The sequence below is a fragment of the Panthera tigris genome, chromosome D3, assembly GCF_018350195.1.
Source record: "Panthera tigris isolate Pti1 chromosome D3, P.tigris_Pti1_mat1.1, whole genome shotgun sequence".
Lineage (NCBI taxonomy): Eukaryota > Metazoa > Chordata > Mammalia > Carnivora > Felidae > Panthera > Panthera tigris.
This window is the reverse complement of record NC_056671.1, coordinates 28562034-28575715: the sequence shown is the minus strand read 5'-3', so window position 1 is coordinate 28575715 and position 13682 is coordinate 28562034. Positions and strand designations below refer to the sequence as shown.

General features: G+C 50.2%; 3 protein-coding genes across 6 annotated transcripts in view; 1 reads left to right on the top strand and 2 right to left on the bottom strand.

Annotated features, from left to right (window-relative positions):
- Positions 1–1970, bottom strand: part of LOC102966185 (protein HIRA) — a 91612-nt gene extending 89642 nt beyond the window's left edge. For both annotated transcript variants that reach the window (XM_042963134.1, XM_007091594.3), the window contains exon 1: positions 1799–1970. In XM_042963134.1, the coding sequence (XP_042819068.1) occupies positions 1799–1835 (37 nt within the window). In that variant the 5' untranslated portion in view covers positions 1836–1970. The remainder of the gene's footprint in view (positions 1–1798) is intronic.
- An 805-nt stretch (positions 1971–2775) lies between these two features.
- MRPL40 (mitochondrial ribosomal protein L40) lies at positions 2776–5995 on the top strand. Of its 2 annotated transcripts, none has more exons than XM_042963137.1 (4): positions 2776–3011; positions 3344–3427; positions 4375–4533; positions 5602–5995. In XM_042963137.1, exons 1-4 carry the CDS (start codon positions 2959–2961, stop codon positions 5924–5926), a joined length of 621 nt encoding a protein of 206 aa, XP_042819071.1. In that variant the 5' UTR covers positions 2776–2958; the 3' UTR covers positions 5927–5995. The 2 variants fall into 2 exon arrangements, with proteins under 2 accessions (XP_042819071.1, XP_042819072.1); XM_042963138.1 differs by lacking the exon at positions 2776–3011 and adding an exon at positions 3042–3125.
- Positions 5996–9514: 3519 nt separating this feature from the next.
- On the bottom strand, positions 9515–13382 carry CD3H22orf39 (chromosome D3 C22orf39 homolog). 2 transcript variants are annotated; one of them, XM_042963139.1, is made up of 3 exons: positions 13285–13382; positions 12970–13137; positions 9515–10521 (listed from the first exon to the last, which is right to left on the bottom strand). In XM_042963139.1, exons 1-3 carry the CDS (start codon positions 13306–13308, stop codon positions 10393–10395), a joined length of 321 nt encoding a protein of 106 aa, XP_042819073.1. In that variant the 5' UTR covers positions 13309–13382; the 3' UTR covers positions 9515–10392. The 2 variants fall into 2 exon arrangements, with proteins under 2 accessions (XP_042819073.1, XP_042819074.1); XM_042963140.1 differs by having other exon boundaries at positions 9515–10518.
- Between the last annotated feature and the right edge of the window lie 300 nt (positions 13383–13682).

Sequence of the window (13682 nt, the reverse complement as noted above, 5' to 3'; positions counted from 1 at the left end):
TCATTTGTACCTAATCGCTTAAGCATCTTGACATACTTATGCTTACATAGCATAAAACTTGTGTCTTACAAAGGAGTTTATCACAAAGTTAGAAATTATATGGCAAGAAGTAAAAGAGACTGAAGAGGGGTAGACCATACACAAAAATTGATCTAGACAAAGCGTTTAAAATAAAAATTCCTTCAGATCTTCACTTACACAGCAAACTAGTTCATAATAAAATGTTTCCTTTCCTGACTCACAAGCACCATAATTTATAATTAACGAACATTTGCCCAATTCTCCAGGGAAAGATCTACACGCTACACATCAGGAAATGCTCTTGGAGATCAGCACAGGAGAAATGAAACTCAAGTTCACCACTTTTGCTTTCATGCACAGTAAACCTAATTGTGTCTTTGTAAATTATGGAAACCTCAGCATACCTCTTGTACCCAATATTTTACCACATACCCTTTGTGTGGGAGGTACTGCTGAGTTTAGCAGGGAATACAGAATGAGGCCCTGCCCTGGGGCAGGGGCAGGGGCAGGGGCAGGGGCAGGGGCTGGGGCTGGGGCTGGAGGGTGAGTAATATGAAACGTAAACCCACAGGGACAGGGCACATCAAGTGGAATACAACAGGAGAAATGGGAACAACAACAAAAAAGGTGACCTCATCGGGACACTGAAAAATAGGAAAGATGTCACACAAGAAGATGGAAGGAAAGAGCACTTCTGACTGTAAGGACATACAGTTTCAGTTCAGTTCAGTTGCAATAGTAGAAAACATCCTGGGATTAAGTTCAAAACTAAAAAGCTACACATGTATAAAAAAGGGGCTTCTACCTGCTCTCAAAGAAAACACTAGCTCCCTCTAGTCGCATTGCAAAGTAGAAATGAGGAACAAGACAGATTCAGGGTGACCCTTTTCCTGTCAGCAGAGACAGCCTGGAATCAGGGCTTCAGGCCTTAGGCTGGAGAAGTGCTCCCTGGGCTTCAGTGCTATCAGCAGGGAGATTGGGGAGGGGGGTGGCTCTTTCTCCTCACCTCCCTGGAGAGCAAAGGCCAATTCCTGCAGCAGGTGTGCCAATCAAGTACAACTATGACAAACTGTGCTACCAGTTTTGGGTGCTTATCTGTACGCAACCAGAGGATTGAAAGAGTCTGTTCCCCAAGGGTGTGCTCTGGAGCCACTGCCACAGGGCTAAGGAAAGCCCTCTCCTAGATCACCACTCGCCTTATGAGCTCCAACCCAAGTCACCCTGATGTCTCAGTACAGAACAAACGTGGTTCGTTCAGCTGTGGGACTTGGGGCCCGAGCCACAGTCCCCCAAATGGGAGCACTGTCACCAGATCCTGGCAGTAACAGCCCCTTCACCAGGGCAGAGATACGCATATTTCAGGTGTTCACCCTGCCACTGAAAGGCCACAAGGGGGACTGGGCCCCAGTTTTAGACACTGAACCATCTGAGCACATCCTGGCTGATGCAGACGAGTGTCAGGAGCTGGCTGGCGCCCAGGGCCGCTCCCCGGAGGCAGGCCGCGGCTCCTCCACGGGCCACGGGTGGGCGACCGAGGGCTCAGTGTAAGTGCCAGGGGTGAAGGCGGATTCGCTGAGGGCAAGCGGAGCACGTGCCCGAGCTCGCCGGCTTCCCCGTGCCGAGGACAAAGTCCGCTCTCGCCAACCCCGCGGTTTGGGTACCGGGCACCGGGCGCGTCGGGGGACGAGGCGGGCACGGCCTGTGCGCGGCTCTGACCCTACTCTAGACCCCGACCCCACTCCAGGCTCGGCCTTCCGCGACCACTGCGCGCACTCACCATTGTGGTTGACCCAGGTCGGCTTCAGGAGCTTCATTGTTCGGCCGCCGCCGCCGCCGCTGGGCTGAGGCGAGAGCCGTGTCCCTCAGCGCGCCCGGGCCATGGAGCCACCGCTGCTGCTTCCTCCCGCGCCGCCCTCCGGCCGCCGCCCGCCCAGCGCCCTCAGCGCCGCCGCGCCATCGCCGGCCCGCGCCCCCCTCCGCCGCCACAGCCGCCCCCCGCGCTCGGCCGCCGCCGCCGCCGCCACAGCCGCATCCCCTGCGCCGCTCCTCCTCCGGCGGCTCCCGGGCAACGCCGGAAGTCACGGCGCGCACCTGCCAAATCGCCCCGGCGGGAAACCGCTTCCTGCGCGGACGGGGCCGCCAGGCTCCTTCTTGGGTAGGGGCAAAGCAGGCTGGCTGCGCTTGGGGCCCGCCCTGGCGCGGCTCCCGCCGAGGGGGTCGGCTGAGAGTGCGGCAGGCGAACAGGGCCTCGAGTTGCAGCCCGGGCCGCCGGAGTCGGGCGGGGTCAGGATGGCGTGAACGGCCTCTCTCCAGCTCTCTACCTCGCTGGTTCCGAGTCCGACTAATTAGCTAGCTTCCGTCATTCATCAACACGCGTTTATTGGGCATCTCGAGAGCGCCAAGCCACGTGCCAGAGCCGGGATGTTGTTGCCGGCAGGGGCCGCAGCCCCGGGCTCAGACGAATACGGGGGAACGAACTAGTCCCGGGAAGGGTCAGGGGGATGCCGAGACGAACGCGTTTATGGAAGATCGGGGCCGTTTTCACAGACGGAGGCACTTGGACCCAGAAGGACGCCCTCTCGGCCACTCCGGCTGCACTGTGGGGTCTTGGCCCTCACAGGGGCGCAGGCCGACTAATTAGGGCAACCACTGGCGGGGTCGTGTCCTCAGCCGGGGAGGGCTCTCCGCCGCAAACATAGGCAGAAAGGAAGACGTCACGCGAGGCGCTAAGCGCTCAGAGCTTGCCCGCGCGTCGTCGGGACGTGCGGGGCGGGGCCACGTCGGGGGCGGGCCAGGTGCAATCCAGCCCTCCTCAGCCGGAACGCGGGAACGTGGGAATGCGGAGCCACGGGAAGGCCGGACCTTTGCGCGGCGCACGGCGGGACGGACAGCCAAGGGTGTGCGCCCGGAAGGAGCCGGTCGGCTGCCAGAGGGGCCATGGCTGTCGCAGCGCTGAGAGCTTCCGCCCGCGCTCTGCGCTCGGGGAGCTGGTGAGTGCGGACCTCAGCAGTGTCTCGGGCGGGTGCCTCGCCTGCGCTCCCTCCCTGACCACTCTTGACCACTTTATCTTCGGGAGGAGCTAGCTGATCGCGCCTCTTCCTGTGGTTGGAAAACCAAGGACCCTGGCGAGCAGGGACCCTGCCCAAGTGCTCTCTAGTGTGAACGGGGGGGGGGGGGGGGGGGGGGGGGCGGGTTGAAGTCTCCCACATTGACCTCGTCGTCACATCCAATAGTTACAAGGGCCCCAGATTTTGAGTATCATAATTTTTTCCCTTTTTCCTGTTCAGTGGGGAGAATCAGACATATATCTTATCTCTTTCAGGCTTCTGGGAACTTGGCAGACACAGATTAGAGACACCCACCAGCGAGCTTCATTATTTTCCTTCTGGGAACTCATTCCCATGAGGTAAACTACCGTGGGCCTGACCTCTTTGGGGGTGTCAGCGGGAGATTGATGTGCATATGAACAGAAGAAAGCAAGAGACCACTGGACATTGTTTGCAAAATTAATTTCCTGCAAATTTTCTCAGTAAAATTTTGGCAGATGCTTTTCTGTCTTTCAGCATTCTATATGTGGAACACTGCTGTCTGTAAACACAAAACAAAAATTTAACTTAAAAGTGGTTTAAATAAAAATTAGTTTTAGAGGGATTCTTGTATGTTTTAAAGGACACAGCATAGACTTGTTTCTCCATGGGCCTTCCATTTCTGGTTCCCTGGAGAGGTGGGGAGAGGCATGAGGACTAGATTTCCCACCTAGGAGTCCGGATACTTTCTAGGGACTTGATTCACAAAGCTCAGTCTTGATGCTAGAGAATTTAATTTTTAGTAGTATATTATCACCAGAGGATATATGTTCTCAGGAGTACATCAGACTTTTGTCAATGCTCTAGGATGGGGAAATTTGTTAAGAAATCCTGAAAAGTAAATAGGGACACGCCAGTCACTTTTATTATACTGTCTTAGTCCTCCTAAAATCACTTTTAATAAAAAAATCACAAATCCATTTATAACATAATGATTTTCTAATTCATCCGTTTAGTATTTTCAGTTTCCATTGCAACCCCAAGGCACACCTGAACCCAACACTAAAGATGAGTACTTTTAATTTATATCCTGATGCCATATGAAGTTTTTCTAGCCCTTCCTGGCTTAACGGTACCCACAGTTCTCACAAGGATCCTGGATTGGAGGCCATCTCCCTTACACACTCCACTGGTGAAGTTAGACCCTTGCATAGTTCCTTCCCCAGTGGAGAGCTCAGTATAAGTTCAGGGCACTTCACCTAGTGCCATGTCTCAGCATGTTCCTGAGCCTGAAGAGGAAAATGTCTAATGTTTGCTTTTCCATTAGAGCAGAGCCTCTGAGAAAGAAGAAAAAGGTAGATCCTAAAAAAGACCAAGCAGCAAAGGACCGTTTGAAAAAGAGAATCAGACGACTGGAGAAAGCTAGCCAGGAGCTAATCCCCATTGAAGATTTTATAACACCTGTGAAGCTCTTGGATAAAGCAAGGTAAGGGTCCTCTAGGGTTGAGGCTCTCAGGACAAAAGGGTTCCATCATCTTTGGCTAGTTTTGTCTGCATTTCATGCCTGTGACAGGAAGGGGTGAGTGGGTGTGGGGTGACTAGGTCCTGGACTGAGTCCTTTTCTCCTTGACTGTCTTGTGGGAGTTGGCAAAAGCATTCTTTTTTACTTTTTTAAATATTTATTTTCAAGAGAGCGAGTGAGCACAAAAGCCGGGGGGGGGGTGGGGGGGGGGACACAGAGGATCCAAGCAGCTCTGTGCTGACAGGAGAGAGCCTGATGCAGGGCTTGAACTGGCGAACCACGAGATCATGACCTGAGCTGAAGTCAGACACCCAGCCAACTAAGCCACGCAGGCACCTCAGTTGACAAAAGCATTCTTTGGTGGTGCTCTTGAATGGCTGAAATGGGAGAGAAACTCGGAATAACTGTTTGATAAGCCAGTTCATATTGTTGCTTTCTTGCAAGAGGAGTTTTAGCTGTATGACTGATGACTTGGGTCTTGGGTCTGCAGCCCTTGCCCCATCTTGATGGTAGAAAACACTTAGCCTCAAGCTTTATGATACAAATGCTCATAGTTGGCATGTGTTGTGTGTAGGCTTGTTGTGTGCTGCCTTGTAAAAAGTGTACCATTTATAAAGTAGCACTTTGCCATACCTACGGGACATGGCACGTGCTTTTTTGGTACTCTAGTGGGCTGATCTGGGCTCTTGACTCCCTGGGATTTGGGTGTCCATTTTCATAACACCACTTCACTGAAAAGTCACCTCTCACCAAAGGTAGTCTCAGCCTGGGGCAGAGGAAGTGCTGCCAATTTTCTTAGAGCATCACTGTTTCTTGCGTCCACATAAAGCAAATAGCACTGGCTTCCAGCGTCAGTTACAGCTGTTACACCAACATTCCATTCTTTACTTTGTCCCTAACTTCCATGTTTTTCTCAAAGTCTTATCTGTTTCTGGCAGTGGGGAGGGCTGGGTCATATGCAGTCACCCAGACTGCCTGGCCAGTGACACTGGTGATCCCCAACTTCACACCTTTGGATTTGTGTGTTCCCAGACAGCGGCCTCACATGGAGCTTCCTTTTGAGGAGAGTGAGCGGAGAGCTCTGCTTCTGAAGAAGTGGTCCCTGTACAAGCATCGAGAGCATGAGATGGAGAGAGATGCCATCAGGTCCATGCTTGAGGCCCAACAGGAAGCTCTGCAGGAGCTGCATGTCCTGTCCCCAGAGCTACATGCGGAGGCCACCAAGCGGGACCCCAATTTATTCCCCTTTGAAAAAGAAGGGCCAGATTACACGCCACCAGTCTCCAACTACCAGCCCCCTGAAGGCAGGTACCATGACATCACCAAGGTGTACACACAGGTGGAGTTTAAGAGGTAGAGCTGTAGGCTGCCTTTAGAGCCAGAACAGGACTCAAGCACGTTGTGAATAAATGTTTAATCAAGTGTCTGTTTTATGTTAGAGTCAAAATTAATTCACCTGAGAATGGATGGGGGTGAGAGATGCTACCCTTCCTTGTCTGGTATTGGGGAGTGAATGGCCAAGACTTTGAGTAAAAAGATTCCAATCCTGTGGGGCAGACACCACCAGCAAGAGGCACAAAGTACCTTAAGGAGAAATGAAGGATGTGCAGGTTGTGTACTGTGTATGGCACGCCTGTGCAGACAGGCAGAACCTTCTCATTGGGGCAGATGGGGCACTTGGGTTTCCTCGTATCTTTGGCAGGGCCAGCTTTGGGTTTTAGGCTGGGAAGGGAGGCTGAAGAGACTGGAGCAAGCCTAGGACACACTAAAGTTGCTGTGTCCCCTAGGAGCACATGGCACCCCTCTTATTCAAGTGCTGTTAGTCCAGAACAGTGAACGTATTAATGTGCTGGGGCTGCCAGAACAAAGTACCCTAAACCAAGAGGCTTGAACAACAGTTGTTCTGGAGGCCAGAACTCTCAAGATCAAAGGGGTTGGCAGCATTGGTTTCTCCTGAAACCTCTCTCCTTTAGTTTGCAGAGCTGCCTTCTCTGTGTCCTCACAGGGTCATCATCCTTCTGTGCCTCTCTTAATAAGGATACCAAATTGGATTACAGCCTACTTTAATGATCGCATTTTAAGTTAATTACCTCTTTCAGCATCTTATCTATAAAGTCCCATTCAGACATACTTGGAGTTAAAGCTTAAACATAGGAATGGGGGGGGGGGGCACAATTCAGGCCATAAATAGTGAAGGTCAAGTGAACAAATAGAGCCTGCTAGTGACTTACATAGCCACCTCAGAAAAGCTTTGGGTTCTTCACTACCTTAGTGCTGATAAACTGGGGAAACAATTGAGTAAGACTTCAGGTTTTCCTAGTGTGTGGTTCACTTCTGGTTTACTTAGATAAATGTTTTTACCGGAGAAAAACCTGCCTAAGGATTCTAAGTTCTTTGGCTCTACCTATGAGCCAGTCACTGAATCCAGCCACTTTTCACCTCATTGCTACCTCTGAGGTCCATGCCATTGCCAACTTTTGCCTGTTCCACTGCAACAGCCAACTCATCTCTCCATGTGGGCATTCCCCTTGCCCCTGCCAAGCTCCTCTGCAAGGCAACCAGAGGGCTCTGTGAAGCACAAGCCAGGTCAGGCATTTGGCTCCTGACCACCCTGATTACACCTTACAGTAGCCCCCCATCCACCTTCCCCTGGTCTGCACATGGCACTTGCTTATTCCTTGTGGCCTGTGTGCCCCTTTCTTCACAAGGCTCAAGCCTCTTAATCCAAGTCTGGGCTCTGATGTTGCCTTCCCCACCTCCCTGCCCACTGCAGGTGCTTTGTAGTAGTGCTTTTCAAAAGGTTTTCATCCACTAGGTTATATAATCAATTCATGGGGTCATGGCCAGCAGTTTTAACTTTTTATTTTGAAGTAGTTACAGATTCACAGGAGGTTGGAAATAAGGATGCAGGGAGGGGCTGTGTGTGGTTCTCCCAGTCTCAAGTGTCAACATCTTAAACACCAAGTAGTGTCAGTACCCAGAGACTGACATAGGTACAGCCTAGAGTGTATTTAGGTTTCCCACTACATCTGCAATCATCTGTGTGTATGCCTAGCACTACAAAATGTCATCACACATTCAGCTCTGTATATGTCAAGGTTCCATTACCACAGAATGCCCTTGTGTGCCCCTTAATAGCCATATCCACATCCCTCTTCCCATCCCTAACCCTTGGCAGCAGTAACCATTCTCCATCTATAATTACATCATCTCACCAATGTTACATAAATGGAACTATCATATGTATCCATTTAACTCCGCATGGTTTCCTTGAGTTTCACCCAAGTTGCCACATGTGCAGTTTATTTTCAGTGGCACAGAACTGAAAATGTCAGTGTACCACACACTATACAAGGATTGTTTTGTGAAACTTGTTTCAACCATATATGCCGTATACAAAGTATGTACAGATCATAAAACCCTTGTTATTATGGGTTTCATGCAAGAGATCCTGCTCTATTTTCTTCACAGCACTTAACATTACTTTAGACTTATTTAATGATGTTTAAATGTTTTGTCTGTCTCCTAAACTCAACTAAAACTCTTTGAAGTAACTTGCCCATTTCAAGACTGCAATCCTGGCATGTAGCAGGTGCTCAGATGTTGTGAAGGGTGAACACAGGAGCAGGTGTAGAAACATTCTGTGCAATGATGATTGTCAACGTGGAACTCATTGAGTAGCAGAGAAGGAATAAGACTTAACAGAGCAGTCAGTGGCAGGCAGCCCCCGGCCCTAAAGAAGCACGTAGAGTGTGGATCCCTTGAGGTGAGCCCTTCAGGACTGCTGGCTGCTATTGCAGCCCTGCCCCAGGAAGCCCAAGGGATCATATGCAGATTGGAAAATTCAAATATCCCTTATGTTTCCGAGTGAAGAGAATGCCCGTAGATCGCCAGCAGCCTTCCCTCTCCTTCTTGGCTTGAAATGCTCCAGAAAGTAGCCACACCACAAAAGAGATACCCTGGTTGACTCAGATGTGAAGGCACCCCACCCTGGGATGGGCTCTTTATACTCACCTCTGTTCCTGGGCTCCTATGTGCACACCCACACCACTCTCAGGGACACACACACAGGGAGGAACCATAGGGAACCTGTGTACACACATCCCCACCACTCAACAGGTACATACACACACAGGAAGGGGTTATTGGGGTCCTATGTGCACACCACTCCCCCCCTCACCTCACAGGTACAAACATACAGGGGGAGGCTACTGGAACCTATGTGCACACCCCTCACTACTTCTAGGTATACAGTCACAAGGAAGGACCACTGGGGACCTGTGTGCACATTCTCCCCTCGCCCCCCACTCACAAGTACATACACACTCAGGAAAGGCTACTGAGGACCTACACGCAGATCCCCTAACATTTACAGGTACATGTAGTCACAGGGACTCGGCATAGCAAAGGAGAAAATGCACATGAAAAGGCAAAGTTTTCTTTAATGTATGCCTTTCTGAAGTGATGGGATTATTTTGCCCCGAAGAATGTGTTAAAAGATGGTGGAGTTAAAACATGTCCTTTCTGGCCAGGTTGGGGCCCAGTCGTGAAGAAGTACTAAAATGCGGTGGGCCCGGGGCGCCTGGGTGGCTCAGGTGGCTAAGTGTCCAACTTCAGCTCAGGTCATGATCTCACAGTTCGTGGGTTTGAGCCCCGCATCGGGCTCTGTGCTGACAGCTCAGAGCCTGGAACCTGCTTCGGATTCCATGTTTCCCTCTCTCTCTGCTTCTCTCCTGCTCACACTCTGTCTCTCTCTCTCAAAAATAAAATAAGCATTAAAAAATAAATAAATAAAATGCGGTGGGCCTCAATGGCCAGAAAGGAGCAGGGAGGGTGCTGGGCACAGGGCCAGCCTCACCCTCAGCACCATACAATAGGGCCTGCTATGCAGCCACAAGATGCAAAATTATTAGTAATAAAAAGACCTCTCCAAGAACTAGAGTTCTTGTTGGTTCATATGCATATATTTTTAAAACATCTACAAGAGTATAAGCACACAAAATCCCCAAACTCTCCCAGTACAATAATGTCAGGTGCTAAATCTAACAATCTCAACTATTAAATTGTGGATTTAATGGTCAGCTTTTGTTTGGAATAAAATATGTGAAATGGCTTTTGATATAATCTACATTTTCTAAAAATGACCAAGGGATATTCTGAAGGAAAGAGACCAAAATTCCATTGTGTCTCGGGCTTGGCTTTCCTAAGCCAAGAGTCTATGAACCCTTTTAACGCAAGCTTATGTATTCTGTACCTGTGTGCATTTCTTAAAAACCAGAGTCTTCAAGAGGCCTATCTCGTAGAAGAAGAAACACCCCACCTGTGTCTGCAGAGGAACTGAGTGAGTGGGCTGTAGCTCTGTGTAAGCACCAGGGGCTGGCAATGCAGTTTCACCAAATCGAGGACCAGGAAAGGCATTCACTACAACACAACCATTTAGCTACCTCATTCTGATCCCCCTACATGACCACTTGGGTCAGGGCTACCACTCAAGAGTTTACCTGAGAATGCTGCTGTCCCCAAGAGGGGAACACGAACCAGCCTGACCTGGCTGCTCACTGGGATCTGCAGTGGTGTCTGGCATCCTGGAAGCTGTGCAGTGGGTGAAATTGTCTTTCAGAGCATTGCAGCAGCAGGTGCAGTTCAGGTTCAGTTCACTCTGAATGCAGGTGAAGGGTGCGCAAGTAGGGCTGGAGACCTCAGGCTCTGTGTTCTAGGCGGTAGAAGCTCTCAGGGACCGACTAGACTCTTTTGGCCAGTCACTGTCCTTAGGGTCCTGCGATAGCCCCACTTAGATCAGGGGAAGCCATTCAGGAGTGCTCGTCACTGGTCTTTCTCCTCCTGTGGCAGAGGGAGGTGCCAGTCTGCAGGAGGGCTCTGCCTCAGGGCCCACACGAGGGTGTGTTTCCGTGCAGCCTGGACTCTCGCACGCTCACTCTCACAGAGGGACTGCTGTGCAAAGGAGACCCCAATCACTTCTGGCTCACATGGCCCTTGAACCTCCCTCCTCCTTAGCACCCTCCCAAACACAAGTCAGACAAATTTGGCTGCTTCCACCTAATAAACCTTGGCGATTGTTCCGTATTAGAACACACACATATAGATCATACTTTCTCCCAAGCTACTGTGAAAAACTATTGTGCAGTTCACCATAATTTGAGTAAATTTTAAAATGTCTTCTCCTGGGTCTCAGGGCTTGATGCTTTCGGTCGACTTAATCAGGTTTACCTCCTGAGACCAGGATGGGGCTGAGAAGAGAGACAAGAGTCTGAAAGAGTGGCTAGAGTGGGGAGGGTAAGGCAAGAGACACATGAGCAGGGAGCCCCAGACAGGCAAGGAGGAATCTAGATGAAAGATAATAGGTGACACTCAACCAGCAGGCTTTTCTCTGCCACTCCCGCACCTCCCCCCACCTGCTCCCTGCCAAATAAACACAGGGCAGTACCTTACCACCATGAAAGGTGCACTTGGTAGGCACCAGGTGTTCTACTAGCCTTTTTACACATATAATTTCACCTTCTCTAATTGTCTTTGCTAGAGCTCAACTGTCTCAATGTTTTTGTTCTTGTTTAAAAAGCAATCAGCAATGCAAAGAACATGAAAAACTCCCAGACTTCTGGAACTGAGGTGAAATTCACAGCTTCCTCAACACAATTTTAGAACTAAATTTTAATGCTACACATTTCCCTGATGATGGAATAATCTACTGGCTACTGTACTTCCTCGGTTTTTCACTAAACCATATACTACAGGTTCCTTTCCCTGCCCAGATAGATTCGCTATTTATTCTTTTTAATGGCTATGTAATACCCCACTGTTTGGAGGAAGTTATTTGGTTAAATGTCTATTAGTGGCATTTAGGATGCTTTCAGGTTTTGTGCTATCACAAATAGTGATGCAATGGATATTTTAAACTTTTAACTGTGCACTGTTACCCAATTACTTCCCTAGGATGGACTTTCAGAAGTAAAACTAGGGGGTCAAAAGGTATTCGTTTGGATAATCAGATGGAATTGTTGGATAATCAGAACACGTAACACTCCACAAACACTTGCACAAGTACCCCTGCTTCTCCACATCCTTACAGACACTTCTGATGTGTCACTGGGCAGAAACCACTGGTCATCTGACCTTGTATCCCAGGCCATTTGATTTTTTTGAATGAATTCCTTCTTCCTGCCCTTTGCCAAACTTTTCTATTCTGAAATAATCCCCATTTAATCTTTTTTAAAATGTTTGTTTAATTAGAGAGAGAGAGAGATGGAGAGCAAGCAGGGGAGGGGTAGATAGAGGGGGTAAGAGAGAGAATCCAAAACAGGCTCCACACTGTCAGCACAGAATCTGACTTGGGGCTCAAACCCACACCATGAGATTATGACCTGAGCCTAAACCAGGAGTCTGACACTTAAATGACTGAGCCACCCACGCACTCCCCATTTTTCTTACTGATATATGAGCTCTCTCTTAAAAAAAAAAAAAGTCATTAACCTCTTCCTATATAGGCTATAAGCTATTGTTTAAAATTTTTTGATTTCCACTTATGGATTTGTCATCACTTTTATACAGGAGCTTGGTTTCCACATCTGTTTGTCTGTTTCAATAATCACATACATTTAACCATGCTGAAGCAGTCCCCAGTCCTGCTGGGCCCTCACCCCTTTCCCATGAGCACTGCACCTTCAAGCTTCTCTCCATCTCCCCAACCAAAAACAGCTCTAAAGCACGGAAGGTGCCAGAAGGGCAGGGGCTCGGTTTTCATCACTCCTGTATCTCTAAGAGCTCCCATCATGATAAGTATCTGCTGAATGAATGGAAAACTAGAACTATCTCCTCATTGGTCTCTTTGCCACTCCATAATACATTCTCCCACCATGGCAGTCAGACTGACCTTTTAAAGATATAAATCAAGTCATGCTTCCCAGCACACGTTTACACTTGAATCTAAACCCTTTTTTAAGGCCCACCAGATACCACCTGGTACCTCTCCAGCCTCACCCCCTACCTCTCTACAGCCCACCCTCCTTCTGCTCCAAACACCTGGACCTTCTTTCTGTTCTTCAGATGTGCCCGCCTGGGTCTGGGTGAAGGTTCTTAAGGCTGGTTTCTGGTTTTTCAGGCCTTCCCAATATCCCCTTCTCTGCAGGCCTGCTAAGAACACTAACACTCTCTCCCTCCAAACTCTAAATTCTCCTCCTTTGTCTTCAATGTATGAAAGCCCCGTTGATATGCTAATTTTTCGTATTTCTCAAAAGAAAGGAAGCTCAAAAAGAGGAGGGACCCTGTGAGTACTCCTCTCCGGCGTCTCAGGGCTTGGAACGTGGGAAGGGCGTGATCCGTGCACTCGGACGCTTCAGCAATACACCCCCTCGGCCCAGCGCCACCCCTGGCTGCCTGGCACACCTGGGCCTCCGCGCTCCGGCGCTCCTCCCACTCTCGGCAGTTGGCCAGGTCGCGCCGCCACTGCTCGCAGGCTGGCCGCTCGCCGTGGACGTAGTAGTGGTGCAGGAAGTGCCTCGCGCTGCGGCAGAGCTTCCATTCAGCGCTGTAGGTCTCGCAGGGGCGCGGCGGCTGCAGTGAGAAGCTCGCCTGAGCCGGAGGCCTCTGCGCCGCCCGCCCAGATGCCCATCCCGCCTCCTCCTTGGAAGAAGGCTCGGATAATCCGGTCACAAGGTCCGAGGAGGTTCCCCCCACTTCCCGGGCGCCCCCAGCACTTACCCGCCAGCCGCCACCATCCGCCATTACCGGGCGACTGCCGAATCCCGCCTCTGAACTCGCTAGCCAATGAAAATTGAAGAAAGCCGGCACCGTATGATTGACGGCTGACGAACCAATGAACTCAGAGATATGCCGAAAACTCCTCACCCACCTCCTAGTCACGAGCTAATAAACAAGACACCAGGGCAGAACAGCCAATAACACCCGGGGGCGGTGGCACGTGGAAAGGCGGGGCCCATGAGGCCCAAAGGATAGTGGGGGGGGGGGGGGGGGGGGGGAGGGGGGCGTGTCCCGAGGGTTACTAAAGTCTGTAGTCCTTCCTGGAGGCCAAAGGAATGACAGCTGCCTGGTGCCTGGCGGGCGGCCCAGGTAGCACTTCGTTACCTATTTCTGAAACC